This window comes from Mus musculus, chromosome X (genome assembly GCF_000001635.26).
Source record: "Mus musculus strain C57BL/6J chromosome X, GRCm38.p6 C57BL/6J".
Classification (NCBI taxonomy): Eukaryota; Metazoa; Chordata; class Mammalia; order Rodentia; family Muridae; genus Mus; species Mus musculus.
Window position 1 is genome coordinate 138230131 of NC_000086.7, and position 15922 is coordinate 138246052.

Consider the following 15922-nt stretch of genomic DNA (forward strand, 5'->3'; position numbering starts at 1 on the left):
AATCTGAAGCATTTTGAGCAATGTTGCCACAAGTGGAAAAATACACACAATCTTTGCTTCATGTATAAAGTTACAAAGTGCTACATAAAGTTGTCTTTAAACTATTCATAAGTAAATTTTGTATTTACCTTTGGTCTCTGTATTCAAGACTACTTGTTAGGTACATGCTAACATTTCAGAATCTAAAGTAATTTAAAATTCAAAACACTTCTAAGTATTTTTGTTTAGGAATATTTATATTTAATCTCTCTCTCTTTCTCTCTCTCTCTCTCTTTCTCTCTCTCTCTCTCTCTCTCTCTCTCTCTCTCTCTCTCTGTGTGTGTGTGTGTGTGTATATGTTTGCATACGTAAAAACAGATCATTTTCAGAAACCAAGCAATGTGCAGGTCTATAAAGACATTTGTAGCTTTTTTTTCCACTGTGTTTAACCACATCAGCAACATAAATCATTTGCATATTGCATTCTGTTCCCTTGCCTCCTGCCTTCACTTGCTTTTTCTTCTTCTCTCAATATGCATAAACTTTACTTGAAGTCACAGCATACATATTCTCTCTATAGGCTTTATTTATTTGCATACCTATACCACATTTTATAAAAACAGTATCCTACTGTGTATACCAGTCTTCAGCACTCTGCATTACACACAAACATGAATATTTTTCTATGGTCAATTTTTTCAGCCTAGTTTTCTTTCCCAGGTCATGTGGATTGAACTCAGCACAACACACTTATTAAGCACATGCTGTACCACTGAGCTACATCCACAATCCCAGATCTAATTTATTTCTTAATGGTTCATAGGATGAAGGGTACCTTATTTATTTAACATTATTGTACTCGTGGATTTTAAAACTGTTTTATTAATCAAAAGTTTCAATATTAATTCTAGTAAACATGAATATATCATTTTGCTTTCTGTTGGCACTATCATTTAATATATGTTCTGTATGATTTTCAAAACCAGAGAGAAAAATATCCTAATTTTTGATGATTTGATACTTAGATATCCCAAGGGATGCAACAATCCACAAAACAAAAATAGAAACTGAAGTAATTCAATAACATAGATCACTGAAATTTTTCATTATATTTTCTTTTCCAATTACAAGTTAAATGCATAATAGAGAAAAATCAAAATACCTTATTTACAACAATGGCAAACTGTAAGACACTCAAAACTTCAGTAACACTGGAAAAGATGTAAGTAAATCTAATTTATGGAAAAAATATGAAACCTTAGTTAACAGAGATTTAAAGTTTATTTCTGCATGGAAAACTATGACAGTTTAAATTGACAAAATTAAGAACTTTGAAACTGAAAAGCGCATTTACAGAGTTCCTAGGTGTGTTTGTTCTTGGTGTATCTCTGGTCTTGCTTTTTTTCATTTTTTTTCCCAAGAAGTTTCTTCAAAATAAGACCCATCATATCATTACTTCAGCTGTAATCCTGCTTTATCCTTAAATTGTTTTTAACAATACATTTATTTATGTGTGTGTGGCAGGGGAGTGTGGGGACTCCACACACTTGCCATAGGACATGTACAAAGAATAGAGTATGGCCGGCAGAAGTTGATACTCTGTTTCAACCATATGGTCCTTAGAATTGAACTCAGGTCAAAAGACTTGTGGTAATTACCTTTACCTCAGGAGCCATCTGATTGGCTCCATAATTGTGAATTATTATAGAGGAGCCTTATCACTTTGCCAATATAGTACAAAGTAGGGGAAGTATTCTATGATTTTGTGATTGGGTCTTAGCATTTTAGTGAGCCTTGTCTCTTGGCAGATCCTATCACACAGACCTATGATCTTAACTTTTATCTTTTGCTCTCAAAGAAGGAAGGCCAGAAGTGTTAGAGGGGTCATTTTTCTTTGTACAATTCAGAGGCTAGGGGGAGCTTTAACGTTCAGTTATTTGCTCCAGTTACTATTTGCTAATACCTATGATTCTCTGCTTAGGGTAGAGGTTTTCTTCATGCTTAGGTAGAGGTTTTCTCCATGACATCAACTATCTGAGAAATCTGAGAACTGTTGAACTTCAGTAGGTTTGGCTGTGTTCTTTTCAAAATAGTGATAGTGATGGCTAAATCCCCTTTAATGAGACTGAAAAAGATGGCCCTGGCTCTAGAAATGTAACTGCTTAAAATGTTATTTCTAGAGTCCTATAGGAATGTTAATCACATTGCTATTCAATAATTGATGGATATTTAATCTGAAAAAGAGGCTATTGAGCTAACAGCAATAGAATAATAGTATTTCTTACACAGTTTTAGCATGTGGTATTTTATAATACAGGGCATTGACATGCATTGCCTCATTCAATCTTTATTATTTCAATAAAAAATTGTTACCCCCATTTTTAAAAAAATAGGTGCAGCAACTGTTCCAAAACATAAAACTCATATTTTTATTTAAGTGTTCAGATCTAGAACTTTAAGTTTTCATGACTCTGTGCTATTAATACCAACATTAAGAATGAAGGTATGACAGGATATTTAGAACATTAGAGGGAAAAGACTCCTTGGAGTAAGGGATTTTAGATTTTTGAGGTAGGGTAGAGGTATCGCTTGTAAGGTTGAGGTTCATTCCCAGTTTGTACTTGTGGTCTGAACCATCTGTTCTATCCTTATATAGCAGAAAATGTGGGTTCACTGAAGACCATTAACCAGATGTGTAGATGCCTCAAGGGATAGTACAAAGTCAGGTGAAAGGACGGAGTCATCCTGAGGGAGGTGGGCTTTACATATTCACATATAAGTGATTTGAGGGTCAAAAGTTACTGACATGCCTTTGTCCAAACAGCTGCTTTGTGATTAATCCTTAGAATCAGGTGATAGATTTAAATCACCCATCCTGATCTTCTGGCAGTGAGGAATGAATTGTTTGTTCTGAATGGCAGTAAATTAATCATGCCCACCATAACAAATGGATTTAAACACTTCCATGGTTATGAGGATGATATCTCATAAGTTGGTTATGAGTACAGTGGTGACTGTTTCAAGACAAAAACTCCAATATCCAAATGAGTCAGCCAATAGGTTAATATCAAGAGACTATGTAAACAGATGTCTCTTTTGTGCATTCCAGTCTCCCAATCTGGCAACTGTTTGTATGTGATATCTGTGTCCAAAGGAGGACAAAAGGGAAAGAAACTGAAACTTATATACTGGCATTATGTTGATTGTGCATGAACATTTTACAAAAACCTGCTCCATAAGGGGAGAATAAAACTATAAAATGAAACTGGATGCTAAAGAACTGGAGGGAGACAACTTCTACAGATCTTCAAATTGATGCAGTTTATTTCAATAATATTGGGACTAATACCTAGTAGAAAAATAGACAATGTAAATATTTATGATTTTTAATTTGATTCTTTGGTGGTTTTCCTAACTATTCTTAGAAAAACAACTATTCTGAGACTTTATCTGTGCACTTAAAACCTTGTTCACTCAATGATCTGTCACAAGGAACCACGGATGAGACTGAACTGTGGCATATATTTACTAGGAAAGGAAGGGACAGAAATGATGAAGGGATAACACTAAGCTAAACAGACAGTATCTTAGAGAAGAAATATTTCAAATAAGTAGAATCAAGGCCTAGAAAAACATCTGCAATTCTATTTACATAAATAGACCCAGGTAAACTGATTAACAAAACAACTTTCTGAATGGTAGAGAGAGATGGGAGCAGACAGATTCATTCATTTATGTGGTAAAGATAACTTGCTAAGGGTCTCTCCAATCAAAATACAGTTCCTCCACCAACCTGCTAAGACTAGTGTTAGAGTACCCTGTAAAGAGCTGTGCATATTCAGGCAGCTGAAGTATTATGGTGCTGACAAGATAGTTAAACAATTAATGAGGATTTATTTTTATCCAATCAGTCCATTAGCTCCATTGCTTATTAAACAGAACAAGAGATTCGAGAGAGATACGATTCAGGATCAAAAATTTTAGAAATGGAAACATTCTTTGTATCTATGATACTGTTGCTTAAAATTGTGGTGGGTAAAAATTCTGCCTTTGAGTAATGGCAAATCAGATGTCATTTAATATTATCTCCATAATAGAAAGTGAAGAACTGATTCTTAAAGAAGCTGGCTAACACCTGCATTTCAGCCTGGAGATATGGTCACCCAAACCTAGTTTTGTTTTTGCATCTTTATCACGTGGCCTGAGGAGGAATGAAGAAGGCATGAAGACATTTCCACAAACTGCAGTTTTACAAAGACACACCTACTTCTGCTAGCTACAAGGAGTCATTTATATGTCTAAATGGCAAGTTAGAAAGTACACAAGACTGTCTAGATTCATCTCAGAGGACATGCAAAAATTCTAGCCTGTTTCTCAGGATCTATTTTCTAAGTCCTCTACATATTTTAGTTTTTATTTCCTGCATTGGGGTAGGAGGTATCTGTGATCAGTGAATATAAAAGTACTTGTAACTAATCACATATGAATTTTCCCAAAATGACATTAGAAAATGAGGCCATTTATCTTTGAATAAAATAAGTGTGTGGGCTTTTGCCTGCCCCCACCACCTCTATGTGAGAGTAGAGCAGCTCAGCTTTCATTTTCCTTTCCTCTCAGAATGCCCAGAGGGACCGTATTTTTGTTTAATGACCTTCAGAATGATTCTTTAGAAATCTGAGGCTATCAGTGTTGGAAGCAATGCGAAAATAATTGTGGATTATTGTTGTATGACGTTAGTGGCAGCTGGGCCGATTTTTTTCCTCTCTGTTTAGACTTTTCTTCATTTTCCCAGAAACCTTATATCCCAAGGTTTAGCTCAGAAGCAAATCTCATATAGGTGATAAACCTTGCCAGACATGCTATGTAATATAATTTCAGACAGACTTTCTTAACTGTTCTTCAGAAAGACCCCAGGGAGTAAAGCAGCCTTATATCTAGATGTCCTCTGTTGTATTACTTTTATTTACTCTCTGAAAATGTGTTTGGGTAGTTGTAGTGGACATATCTCCTGAATATTATACCTATGAACTTAAGTGCCAATTTTTGTGCTTTGTTGCCAAATCTACTGCTAACAAAAAATAAAGTTATAGTGAAAACCTAATAAATAGGTACTTGCTCTCACAAATAATTTATAAACATTTTCGGGCACTCACAGCTGGAAACTGAGAGTCAATACAGATTCCAACATTTTGTGAGTGCTTGAGATATGTGTATGGAATGTGAGGGTAAGGAAGAGTAGATGCAGATGGTACATACACTACACTGGTTAAAAGAAAAAATACTTTCAGCTATTGTCTACATAATCCACTTTGTAATCATTTTTTGACTCACTCAGAAGGAAAATGATAAAAATAATTTTGTCTTAACCGTACACCTTTATAGCTACCTGCTATGCTTCTGTTAATGTTTGTACAATGACCAGCTAACAATTTGGTTTAAAACTTTCTAGTTAAAAGGGGAGAGACTTAGAGCAATATATAAAAGTAGTCTGAGAAAATTCCCAATTCTTAAGCTACTTGCCTGAGTATTCCTCTATACGTGGTGGCTAAATACATGTAACTCACTAGAAAAATATTATGCATTCCTTTCTTGGGAAGTTCGAAGTAGCATCAAGACTTTCACATCAAAAGGAAAGGAGAATTTGTTTCAAAAATAAAATTTTCTTCATTTTTTCATTTATCAATAAATTCACAAAGCAAGTAGTTGATTTCTCTATGCTATTACTATACCAAAGTACATCTTCATTTTCTGTGTTTATAAGGAAATTCTGAGCTCTAATTTTCTAGATTCCATCCAATCTCTTTTGACCACAAGTACAGAAAGTCTGAGATAGCAGTATTTTGTTCGTTTGTTTTGGGGGTGTTTGTTCTTTATTTTGGGTATTTTAAAACAGAGAATACTTAATAAAACACTTAAAAACTTCAATGCTGCTGTAAAAGCCTGCTATAAATGTTTTGTGATACAAATGTTTTGATTCCCATCAAATATGCTACATGGCCAAATGAACCACTGACCCTTGGGACTCGTAGGAAAGATCCATATCAATTAGTAAGAACGGGACATTAAAATAATATTTAGCAACACTTAACACTACTTTATGTGTGAGTTTTGCATTCTGCAAGCTTGAATGCTTTTCTGTTTTTGCTTAGCTCTGAAGTCTTGTTGCTTTAGGAGTCAAGTTTTTAAAGTGACTCCTGATGTTGTAACTAATGATATTTGAACTGGATGCAATGATATGCATCTATGATATTGCCTGGACATTGTTTAAACTTCTTAGTTACACATTTGGAAGAGCATATGGAAGAATACAACCATGCAATTTTACCTTGCCAATTCTAAGTCTTAGGCTTGCGAATATTTATTTTTCACTTACGACTATTTTCCCTGTAGGAATGCAAGCCAAAAATGTGGAGAAGCATAATAATACAGAAGGGAAATGCTCTTCTCATCCAAGAAGTTCAAGAAGAAGATGGAGGAAATTATACATGTGAACTTAAATATGAAGGAAAACTTGTAAGACGAACAACAGAATTGAAAGTTACAGGTAGGAGCTTGTTCTACTACAGTGTAATAAATGAAATTTTAAGTAAAACTTGATTTGATGGTGAAGAGTTTTGTTCAAAGAGACAACTTCCCGTATACTTAGAATTGGCAGCAAATCACGCTGTTGGCAATATCACTCTTAATAAGATCCAGTGAACAAAAGATATATATATATATATATATATATATATATATATATATATATATATATATGGAACATGTATGATTAGAGGTCAAGGGCTCATTGGCTGCCTACGTGTCCTTTCCTGTTATGAAACATTCTTAATTCTTCAATCCACTGCTGATTGTGAGTGTAGAACTCTGAAAAGATGCTGGAACCATTCTGAGATGTTGACTTAACACGTGTGAAATCTCCATGTAGGCAAAAACTGCTTTTAGATTGGAGGATTTTTTTTTGGGGGGGGGGGGGTTGGAATGAAATCCGTTGAACTTCATTTACACAAAATTCTTTATGTTAGAGTTCTTGGATAAAGGAACTCCAAGTGAGAGAAGAAATGAGTAGGAGCCCAAAGGAATTTAAGAGATAATACTATTATCTGGTAGGTATTTTAGTAATTGATTTCAACCACATAGTATGGAATTTAAAACTATGATAATGTTTTTCACAAGAGATATGGTACATCCCAAGAGATGGTGTGATAATAATTCACTTTTCTTTGTTCATCTACAAATCTTGGTTATTTTACCTGTAAACTACTTGGGTAGTTCTTACCTAAAATTTTTGGACCAGAAGTGACTCAGTACAATTCTTAAAAAATTTTGGATATTTACATATAAATAATGAAACAGCTTAGTGATGAGACTCAGATAAAATGCAAAATTAATTTATGTTACATAAAATACCTTATACAAATAAACTGTCAGTAATCTTATAGTATTTTCTTATGATCATGAAGTCAGGTATGGACCTTTTCTGACCTTTTCTGTGGCATTATCTTGGCATTCAATAATTTTTTGATATTGTAGCATCGAGGAGTTGGCATTCAGAAGTTGCATTAATAGTCTTAAGACTAATATATTTAAGCCTTGCTTATCTAATTACCTAATGTTGACATCGTCTAGTTGATAAATAATGACATACACTTGCTAATTTTAAGTGATTTTTTTAAAAAAGACTACTTTTGTTTATATCTGCCTGATCTTTTAGAGTTAGTATTAAAATAGGATGTCTGAGAGTCTCTGAATTCAGACATATCACTCACATATTCAGGTAAAATTTTAATCTCCAAGTTTCAATTCACTACTTCACATTCCATCTTAATAAATAACCATTTTATTTCTTAGTTTCAATTTGTAAAGCACCCGCTGTGAAAGTTTAAATAGTTCTTGGGATTAGAATTTCATGTTCTTTCTCTGTATGAGTTTTCAAAGTAACTACCATGTTGAACTAATCCTAAGTAGCAAAGATCTGCTTTTGATTAGTTTCTGAGTTCTTCAATGTGAACCAAAGTTCCATGACACATTCATGGCAGAAGATTCAATCACAGACTTATCATTAATAAGTGACCTGACCATGAACAAGACATGGTCACTTTGACTTAACCCACAGATTCTTATCAGATTCATGCTAAGCCCTTGTGTTTGGCAATCATTTATTAAAGTTTATGACATTATAGCAGTTGGCTTGGTTTTTAAGCTGAACTATAAGAAAGCAGGCATTAAGCCTTCTTTACAGTCTCATCTAATGAGTTTTGGTGAGAACAATTTTTTTCTTTCGTTTTATTTCAAATCCTGGGAAAAACACAGCTAAGGATGATTACTGTATACATTTATATCGCTTTAATTTACATGTGATAATTTTTATATTACTAAAGTAGGGGTTTAACAATTCATTTGCTACCATGCAGAGGGTCTCAAAAGTTACTGTGTATCAGAGTCATGTGGAATGAAGCAGGAAGGGTATACATTTGGATTCTCAGACCCTTCCACATGATTCCAATTTAGTATACCAGTAACAGTCTTTTTGTTGAGGGACTTCTGTTCCATACCTCTTTGTGGGGAATTGCAGGCTGGTCTCCAGTCGAGCTGAGGTCTGAACCCCGATAGTCATAATTCACCTACATGACACGGTAGTTGTTCCCTCATGCTCCTGGAACTCCGGCCCCTGCCTAAGGTACCACCTCCCACAGCCCTACAAAAGAAGCATGGTCAATAGTCACATAAGCAATGGCCCAAGCTTCTGACCTTCAGGCTAAACTCCTCCCCAGTTACCTAGCAACAGTGAAGACCATTAAAAGGGGTTCTCAGCCTGCACCTTGCTCTCTTATTCCTTTGTCCTCTCACTTCTCTCTCTCTCTCTCCCTCTCTCTCTCTCTCTCTCTCTCTCTCTCTCTCTCTCTCTCCCTCTCTCCCTCCCTCCCTCCCTCCCTCCCTCCTTTCTACCTTCTCTCTTTCCCCTGCATTTCTATAATAAAGCTCTAAAACCATAGAGTCTCTGCTCTGCTCCTTCAAGTTCAGCTGCGCACTCTGGTCAGTATTGGGAACTTCTTCCCTCTTCCCTTTCTCCTACAACCCTTGTGGCTTTGGCAAAGTAGCTGGGGGGGGGGGTCCCCAGGCAGGACTGCCCCTTGACCACCCCCTGAAGAGTGGGATAGAGGAATGCCCACCCAGGGATGAGTGGGTAGGGTAGATAGCAGCCTTCCCACGCCTGACTGACCAGAGAATAGGGAAACTCTGGCAGGGTGTGGGCATCTTTTTCCTTTCGTTCTTCCCCAGGGCCCCAGGCCCCCCCCCCCCTTTTTTTATTTTGTTCCCAACACCTCTTAAGGATCAAGAATGCTTTGAAAGACAATGCTAGAAGAGAGGATTTTTAGTTAATTTAAAAGGCCAATGTTGTAGGTTTGATTTCCTATATTACAGTTCACATACATAGTATAAACACATTCTCCCAGGTCTGAAATAATTTCCCTTCAACAGCTAAGAATGAACATTCCAATTCATGTGGTTGGTAACCAAGGGAAACATGGCAAGGGAATTTGTAGGCAAAGCAAATCCAATCAATGAAATCAGTTATTTATTCACTAAAAATTTACTAACTATTTGAGACAGACCAGAGAGAGAGAGAGAGAGAGAGAGAGAGAGAGAGAGAGAGATCCTAGAGCCAGAAAAATTATTCAGAAATTCTTTCATTATTATTCCCAGGTCAGTCAGTGATAATCAGTCATATAAGAATGTGTGTATATATATATATATATATATATATATATATATATGGGTATATATATATATATACACACATATGGGTATATATATATATATATATATATATATATATATATATATATACACACATATGGGTGTGTGTGTATACATATATATAAAGAAATTAAATGTTATTTTTGAAAGTGGCTTCTAGGTATAGAAGTTTGAGTTGCCATATGAAAGCTGATTCTTTTTTGTAGTATTATATGCTTCATCATGAAAGCAATTACAGTGATTTTCTTCTCATCATTCAAAATCCAAGGCTGGCATCACATAAAAGCAAAACCTACTTATTCTTGTTTAAAATCTAGTAGCATAAAGACATGGGGCAGAAATTTCAATATGGAAATAATAGTATTTGTTAATTATAAAATTATGTAGGTTAAGGTTAGATGGTGTGTTGTAAGTGTACATATTTTATAAGATTATCAATTTTAGAAGGCTATCTCCCCACTGTTATTTGAAAATTTATAAATCTAATAAACATGTCTTCAATAAAACAAATGTTAAGTGCTGGTTAATTTAAGGAGATCAAATTTTAAAATGTCCAGATATTAAAAAATGATAAGTTAGAAAGCTAACCTTTGATAACGAAAAGATTTCCTATATGAAACATTTTCAATACAATTTCTCGAAATAGCTTTCTTATTGCAAAATGGGATTCGTCTAAAATCCAAGTTCCTGCAACATATTTATTATATAAATCACAGCATACTTGTACAACATTATTATAAATTTCTTTTTATTTCCTTTGAAGCTGCATATGCATATGTAATAAGATAGAACAGAAAACATACACAATTGCATGTTTAGATCATGTGCTCAATGTGCCCATAGCTAATAGTTTTATTTCCCACAGCATATTTTATGTGGCTGTTTGCAATTTTGTAGGATTTTCCCCTTTATTCTCACAGGGCATTTGTGGAGAGGACTAGTTGAAGTAATCAGATAAGATGGGAAATTTGGGCCTTAGAAGGTGAAGATGCAGATCAGGTGATAATGGAAGAAGCAGGAAAGGAATGAGAGAAGATGAGCAAGATAATGGAAGAGAGTTCCTGGGGTGAGCAGAGGTCTGCCTTAAGAAGGTTGAAGAGAGACATAAATTACTGAGACTTTAAAAAGAAACAAAAGGAGAAATCCAACATGAGTTGACTTATTCACCTGGTGAATCATTCATAAACAAATGCTTTTGTGCAGCCTTTTAGAAATGAGCATTCTCCATTTAGGAAACAAACCCTAGCAACCTGTTCTCTGCTGAAGATGAAAATAATAAATAAATAAATAAATAACAAACCCTAGCAACCTGTTCTCTGCTGAAGATGAAAATAATAAATAAATAAATAAATAAATAAATAAATAAATAAATAAATAAATAAATGGGAAAATATTTGTATGGCTGAATCCAAACAATCAGTAACCCTCCAGTGAATTCTCAAATGCTTATAGAATCCAAACAAGTACTATATATGAATGTTGTAGACCAAGGATTCCAGGCCTTAGCGGCAGTGAATTGCAACATACTGATGTTTCTCAGTGCTGTCAAATGAGAGTAGGCTCCACTATTACTGGGTGCTCTGACATTTTTGTAAAGAAATAGTAAAAGCCTACATTTTTTAATGTGGAAATTCCTGAATTGCAATGCGCTCTATGAGGCATACAAACTATGTTGGTTGGCTCAATTGAATTTAGCAATTGTTCATTTATTTTCTTGCCATAAGCAATTTTGTCCAGGAGGACTTTGTTTTGTTTCATTTTGTTTTAGACAGGGCTTCACTTATGTAGTGTTAGCTGACGTGAAACGTGCTATGTAGATCATTCTGGCTTTAAGCTCACAGGGATTCACCAAGCTCTTCCTCTAGAATGCTAAGATTAAACAAGTGTACCACTGTATCTGGCATGCTCAGTAGGACTTTAAAACAAGCCTCTATGTGGCTGGCTCATAATTTATTTCCACCTCTAATAGTGGAGGGGGGATGTTTGAAATCCGAGAGAGTGTTGGAGAGAATAGACCAGCTGAGAAAAGTACTTAGTAACTATCCCAGTCACAACATCTACTAGACTGGAGAGTGAAGGGGCACATTTTATGGATGTAATACTGCAGGAAGAATATTGACAAATTGATTACCTCATAGAGAAGAACATTCCAAACAATGAAGCATGTTGGTCTTGGGTGTTACAGATGAATTCGAAGCTCCAGGAGAAAACACCTACCTTGGCTTTTTCCTGAAGTGGTGTGATAAAGAAACAACCCATTGCTGTTTGTTCTCTCTTCTGCACTTTCTCTCTGAGCAGCCAGTTGACATGGTCTGAATGCATGTGTCCTGATGATCACACCGAAATGGATCTCATTTGTAGCTTTTCTGTGACTTAACTAGGAAAGACCTCTGCAGTCAGTAGTACTTGGCTGAATTAAAGAACTTTCACGATATGTACTGCTCTTTTGCTCACACACAGGTACAGACATTGTAGGACCCAAACTGGCTTGCACCAACTGCAGTCCCATTCTTCTTAACCTCCACGTCCTCCTCCCTTTCTGAGTGACACTAGCCTTTTATTCCCCCACAGCACACCCTGGATAGTGTCCCACTGACTACTGTGCTTTTTTTAAAATATTTTTTAATTAGGTATTTTCCTCATTTACATTTCCAATGCTATCCCAAAAGTCCCCCATACCCTCCCCCCCCCCACTCCCCTACCCACCCACTCCCACTTCTTGGCCCTGGCGTTCCCCTGTACTGAGGCATATAAAGTTTGCAAGACCAATGGGCCTCTCTTTCCAGTGATGGCCGACTAGGCCATCTTCTGATACATATGCAGCTAGAGACACGAACTCCGGGGGGTACTGGTTAGTTCATAATGTTGTTCCACCTATAGGGTTGCAGATCCCTTTAGATCCTTGGGTACTTTCTCTAGCTCCTCCATTGGGGGCCCTGTGATCCATCCAATAGCTGACTGTGAGCATCCACTTCTGTGTTTGCTAGGCCCTGGCTTAGTCTTTTTAAAGTGTTCTGATATTCTCTTTTCTTTCTAGGCCGTCTTCTCAGATCCTTACTCTGTGTTGCCACTACTCTAGGACCTTGGACCTCAGTGAGGTTAGCAGTTTGTGAGTGATAAGAACCAAAAATGTTTTCTTCTGAACCAGCTTATTTGCAGTTTAATAGATATTTCAATCCTGCAACTTGCAGGTATTACTAATGGTGGGGAATTCCAGTAACTCTTCAGGGCCTGTGCGAGTTCTTCTCAGACTGTGACAATTCCTTGACTGCAGGTGGCCGATTGTTTCCTCTAGAAACAAGGTCAACCCTATTGCTGACCTTGAGAGACTAAGGGGAAAAAATGCTACTTAGAATTATGGAAAGGAGGTCTTTGGGTGTCAGGTGAAAGAGTGATTTTCTCTCTTTCTCTTTCATCACTCTTATTGTATCTCTGTCCTCTCCATAGTTCCTTCACTGTGTTCTAACCTATGACAAGAGAATATCTATTAACCCTGATGCTGACAGCCAGGGTCAAAGGGATCACCAGTTTCTGTCCTAAGAAAACATTTATGTCATGTTCCTATGCCCTGCAGGGAGATAAATGAGCATTGCTAACTATCCTGTCAGCAGAAAGGCTGGCTTGTTTCTCTGTAAAACTAGAGGCTATGAGCATATTCATTCTTGTGGGCTGATTTCACAGGCAGCTATTCAGGATCACAGACTAGAGGTGAGGGTGAATATGGTAGAGAACACAGCAGCAGAATCTGGCAAGTGAGACACATCCTTCTCAGTCCAGCTCTAGAGGCAATCTTCTAGTACCAGGGGTCCTCAATGGCTCTCCTTTCTGGCTTCTCTGACATCAAGGAAATGGTAGAGTAGGCTATTTAAGGAAGGCATTGCATTTTGATTCCTGGGTGTGTAACCTGTGATATCCACAGAAATAGATTTTTCTTAGGTCCGGTGTGTTTATTAGTAAAAGTTTCGTCTACTTTGCTTTGCCTAACTTGAAAACATTGGTTTGGTCAAGAAGACAATAGTCTATCAAGTGACTCTTCTGTAAAATGGAAAGCTGAGGCTTCCTAAGGAAAGAGACTAGCCATGAACTCAGTTTAGTAGAGTGGAGGAGTGACTCGAAGTCCAATTTATGGGATCAGACATTATACATCGCATCTATTCAGAACTCCCAACAACCTTTTAGCATTGGTGAGATCTTTTATATTTTTTTTAAATTTAACAAGAGAAATGAGGAGTTATAAAGGGTAAGATCCTTGCTTATAGTGAGTGACATACCAAATAAGTAGTGCAGCTATGATTTTATTCCATATTTGCTTCAAATGTTGCTCTTTAAGCACTCTCTTGCAAGCTACCTGGAGAGCTCCTGCATATAACTGTGTTAAGTAAATGTCAGTAACTGGTTTCCACCCTCCCTTTCTGCCTACTCCATGTTCTCTGTGCTCTTTGTCTATACACATTTTTGCACTTCTATAATTTGTGAAGACTCCAAAGACTTGTCTTACCATCACCCATTTCATTCTCCACGAGTAAGGATTTCATGGCTCTGTCTGATGATAATTTGTAATTATTTTGGAGTTCCCTTTTCTTTTCTTTTCTTTTCTTTTCTTTTCTTTTCTTTTCTTTTCTTTTCTTTTCTTTTCTTTCTTTCTTCTTCTTTTTTTTTTCAGAGATAGGGTTTCTCTATATAGCCCTGGTTGTCCTGGAACTCAGTTTGTAGACCAGGCTGGCCTTGAACTCAGAAATCCACCTGCCTCTGCTTCCCAAGTGCTGGGACTAAAGGCATGCGCCACCACCACCCGGCGGAGTTCCCCTTTCTTTAGATTTGCCTTTACAATCTCTTTAAGATATTCCAAAATGAGCTGCTCTCTAGAGATTCACTGTAACACTTAAATACAACATATAATTATAGATCTATGCTCATTGCTATGTGTGCTTTTTTTGCTATGTGCTTTTATGTACATGAGCTCATCATAAAAAAAGAACATGTAAGGTGTGCCATTTTGTTCTTAATTCACTGACATAGCAATTGACATTAGGAAACAAGTTTCTCAGAGTTCCATAGCAGCTACATGATAGTTTTGCAGTATAAGCTCAGGTGTTTTTACGAAGCCTGAGCTACTTCTACTACTAGATGCTTATAGAACTACCTAGAGCTCATGATAATATGATCTGGTTTGACTAGAATGGGTACTCTTACAAGAAGAAAAAAAATTCTATGCTGAGCAAAATACCTAGAGGAAATACTTTCAAACACACACACACACACACACACACACACACACACACACACACAGAGAGAGAGAGAGAGAGAGAGAGAGAGAGAGATACATACACACATAACTGTATAAAACAAAGGATTTGTCTGTGAGAAAATATTTTTTCCAGAGCCAGAAAACTATGATCCAAACTCAGAATCTAGTGGTGTATCAGTCTAAAATTATTAATATACTTGGATGAAACTCAAACTTTTATCTTTTATTGAAAATACTGTTATTTTGCCATGTTCACTTGGAGAAAAATAATATTAGAAACCACAACAATTGTGTTTGGAAATTAACAGGTAAATTACAGTGATAAGTCTTAAAATGACTGTTTTCACTGTCATCACTGTCATTTCTGGAAAGCTTGAAAAGGTGACTTTTACGCCTGTAATCCCAGCACTTGGGAGGCAGAGGCAGGCGGATTTCTGAGTTCAAGGCCAGCCTGGTCCACAGAGCGAGTTCCAGAACAGTCAGGGCTACACAGAAAAACCCTGTCTCAAAAAAAAAAAAAAAAAAAAAGAAAGAAAGAAAGAAAGAAAAAAGAAAAGGTGACTTTGTAACAGTTTTACCACAAGAAAGAAGTTCAGCAAATAGTCTAGTACAGATGGTTATAATTATTAGAGTGCTTCAGTTACAGGGGATGCATTGTGAACACAACGAAGTTAATGAAGGACTCTGGACTACTCAAGCAAAATGCTACATGGATAAGTATTTAGAACCAAATGATTTCATCCAAGGGCACACAATCTTGTGAAATAGTTTGTCAATTAAGATGGTCAGAAAAAAAATACTGTTGTTCATATAAATGAGCTTTTTCAGTTAGCAAAGGCATTTTAATGATGTGTGAGGCAACAAGGAAGACTGCTGAAAGAAAGCTGAGGTGGAAATTAGCCTCGAGGACAAGCATGCTGAGGAGGCTGGCCCTTT

At 36.4% G+C, this 15922-nt stretch overlaps 1 protein-coding gene across 1 annotated transcript in view; it reads left to right on the forward strand.

Moving 5' to 3' along the window:
* Positions 1–15922, forward strand: part of Il1rapl2 (interleukin 1 receptor accessory protein-like 2) — a 1278324-nt gene that overhangs the window by 659377 nt on the left and 603025 nt on the right. Inside the window, exon 5 of the mRNA NM_030688.2 lies at positions 6370–6523. Within this exon, the coding sequence (NP_109613.1) occupies positions 6370–6523 (154 nt within the window). The remainder of the gene's footprint in view (positions 1–6369; positions 6524–15922) is intronic.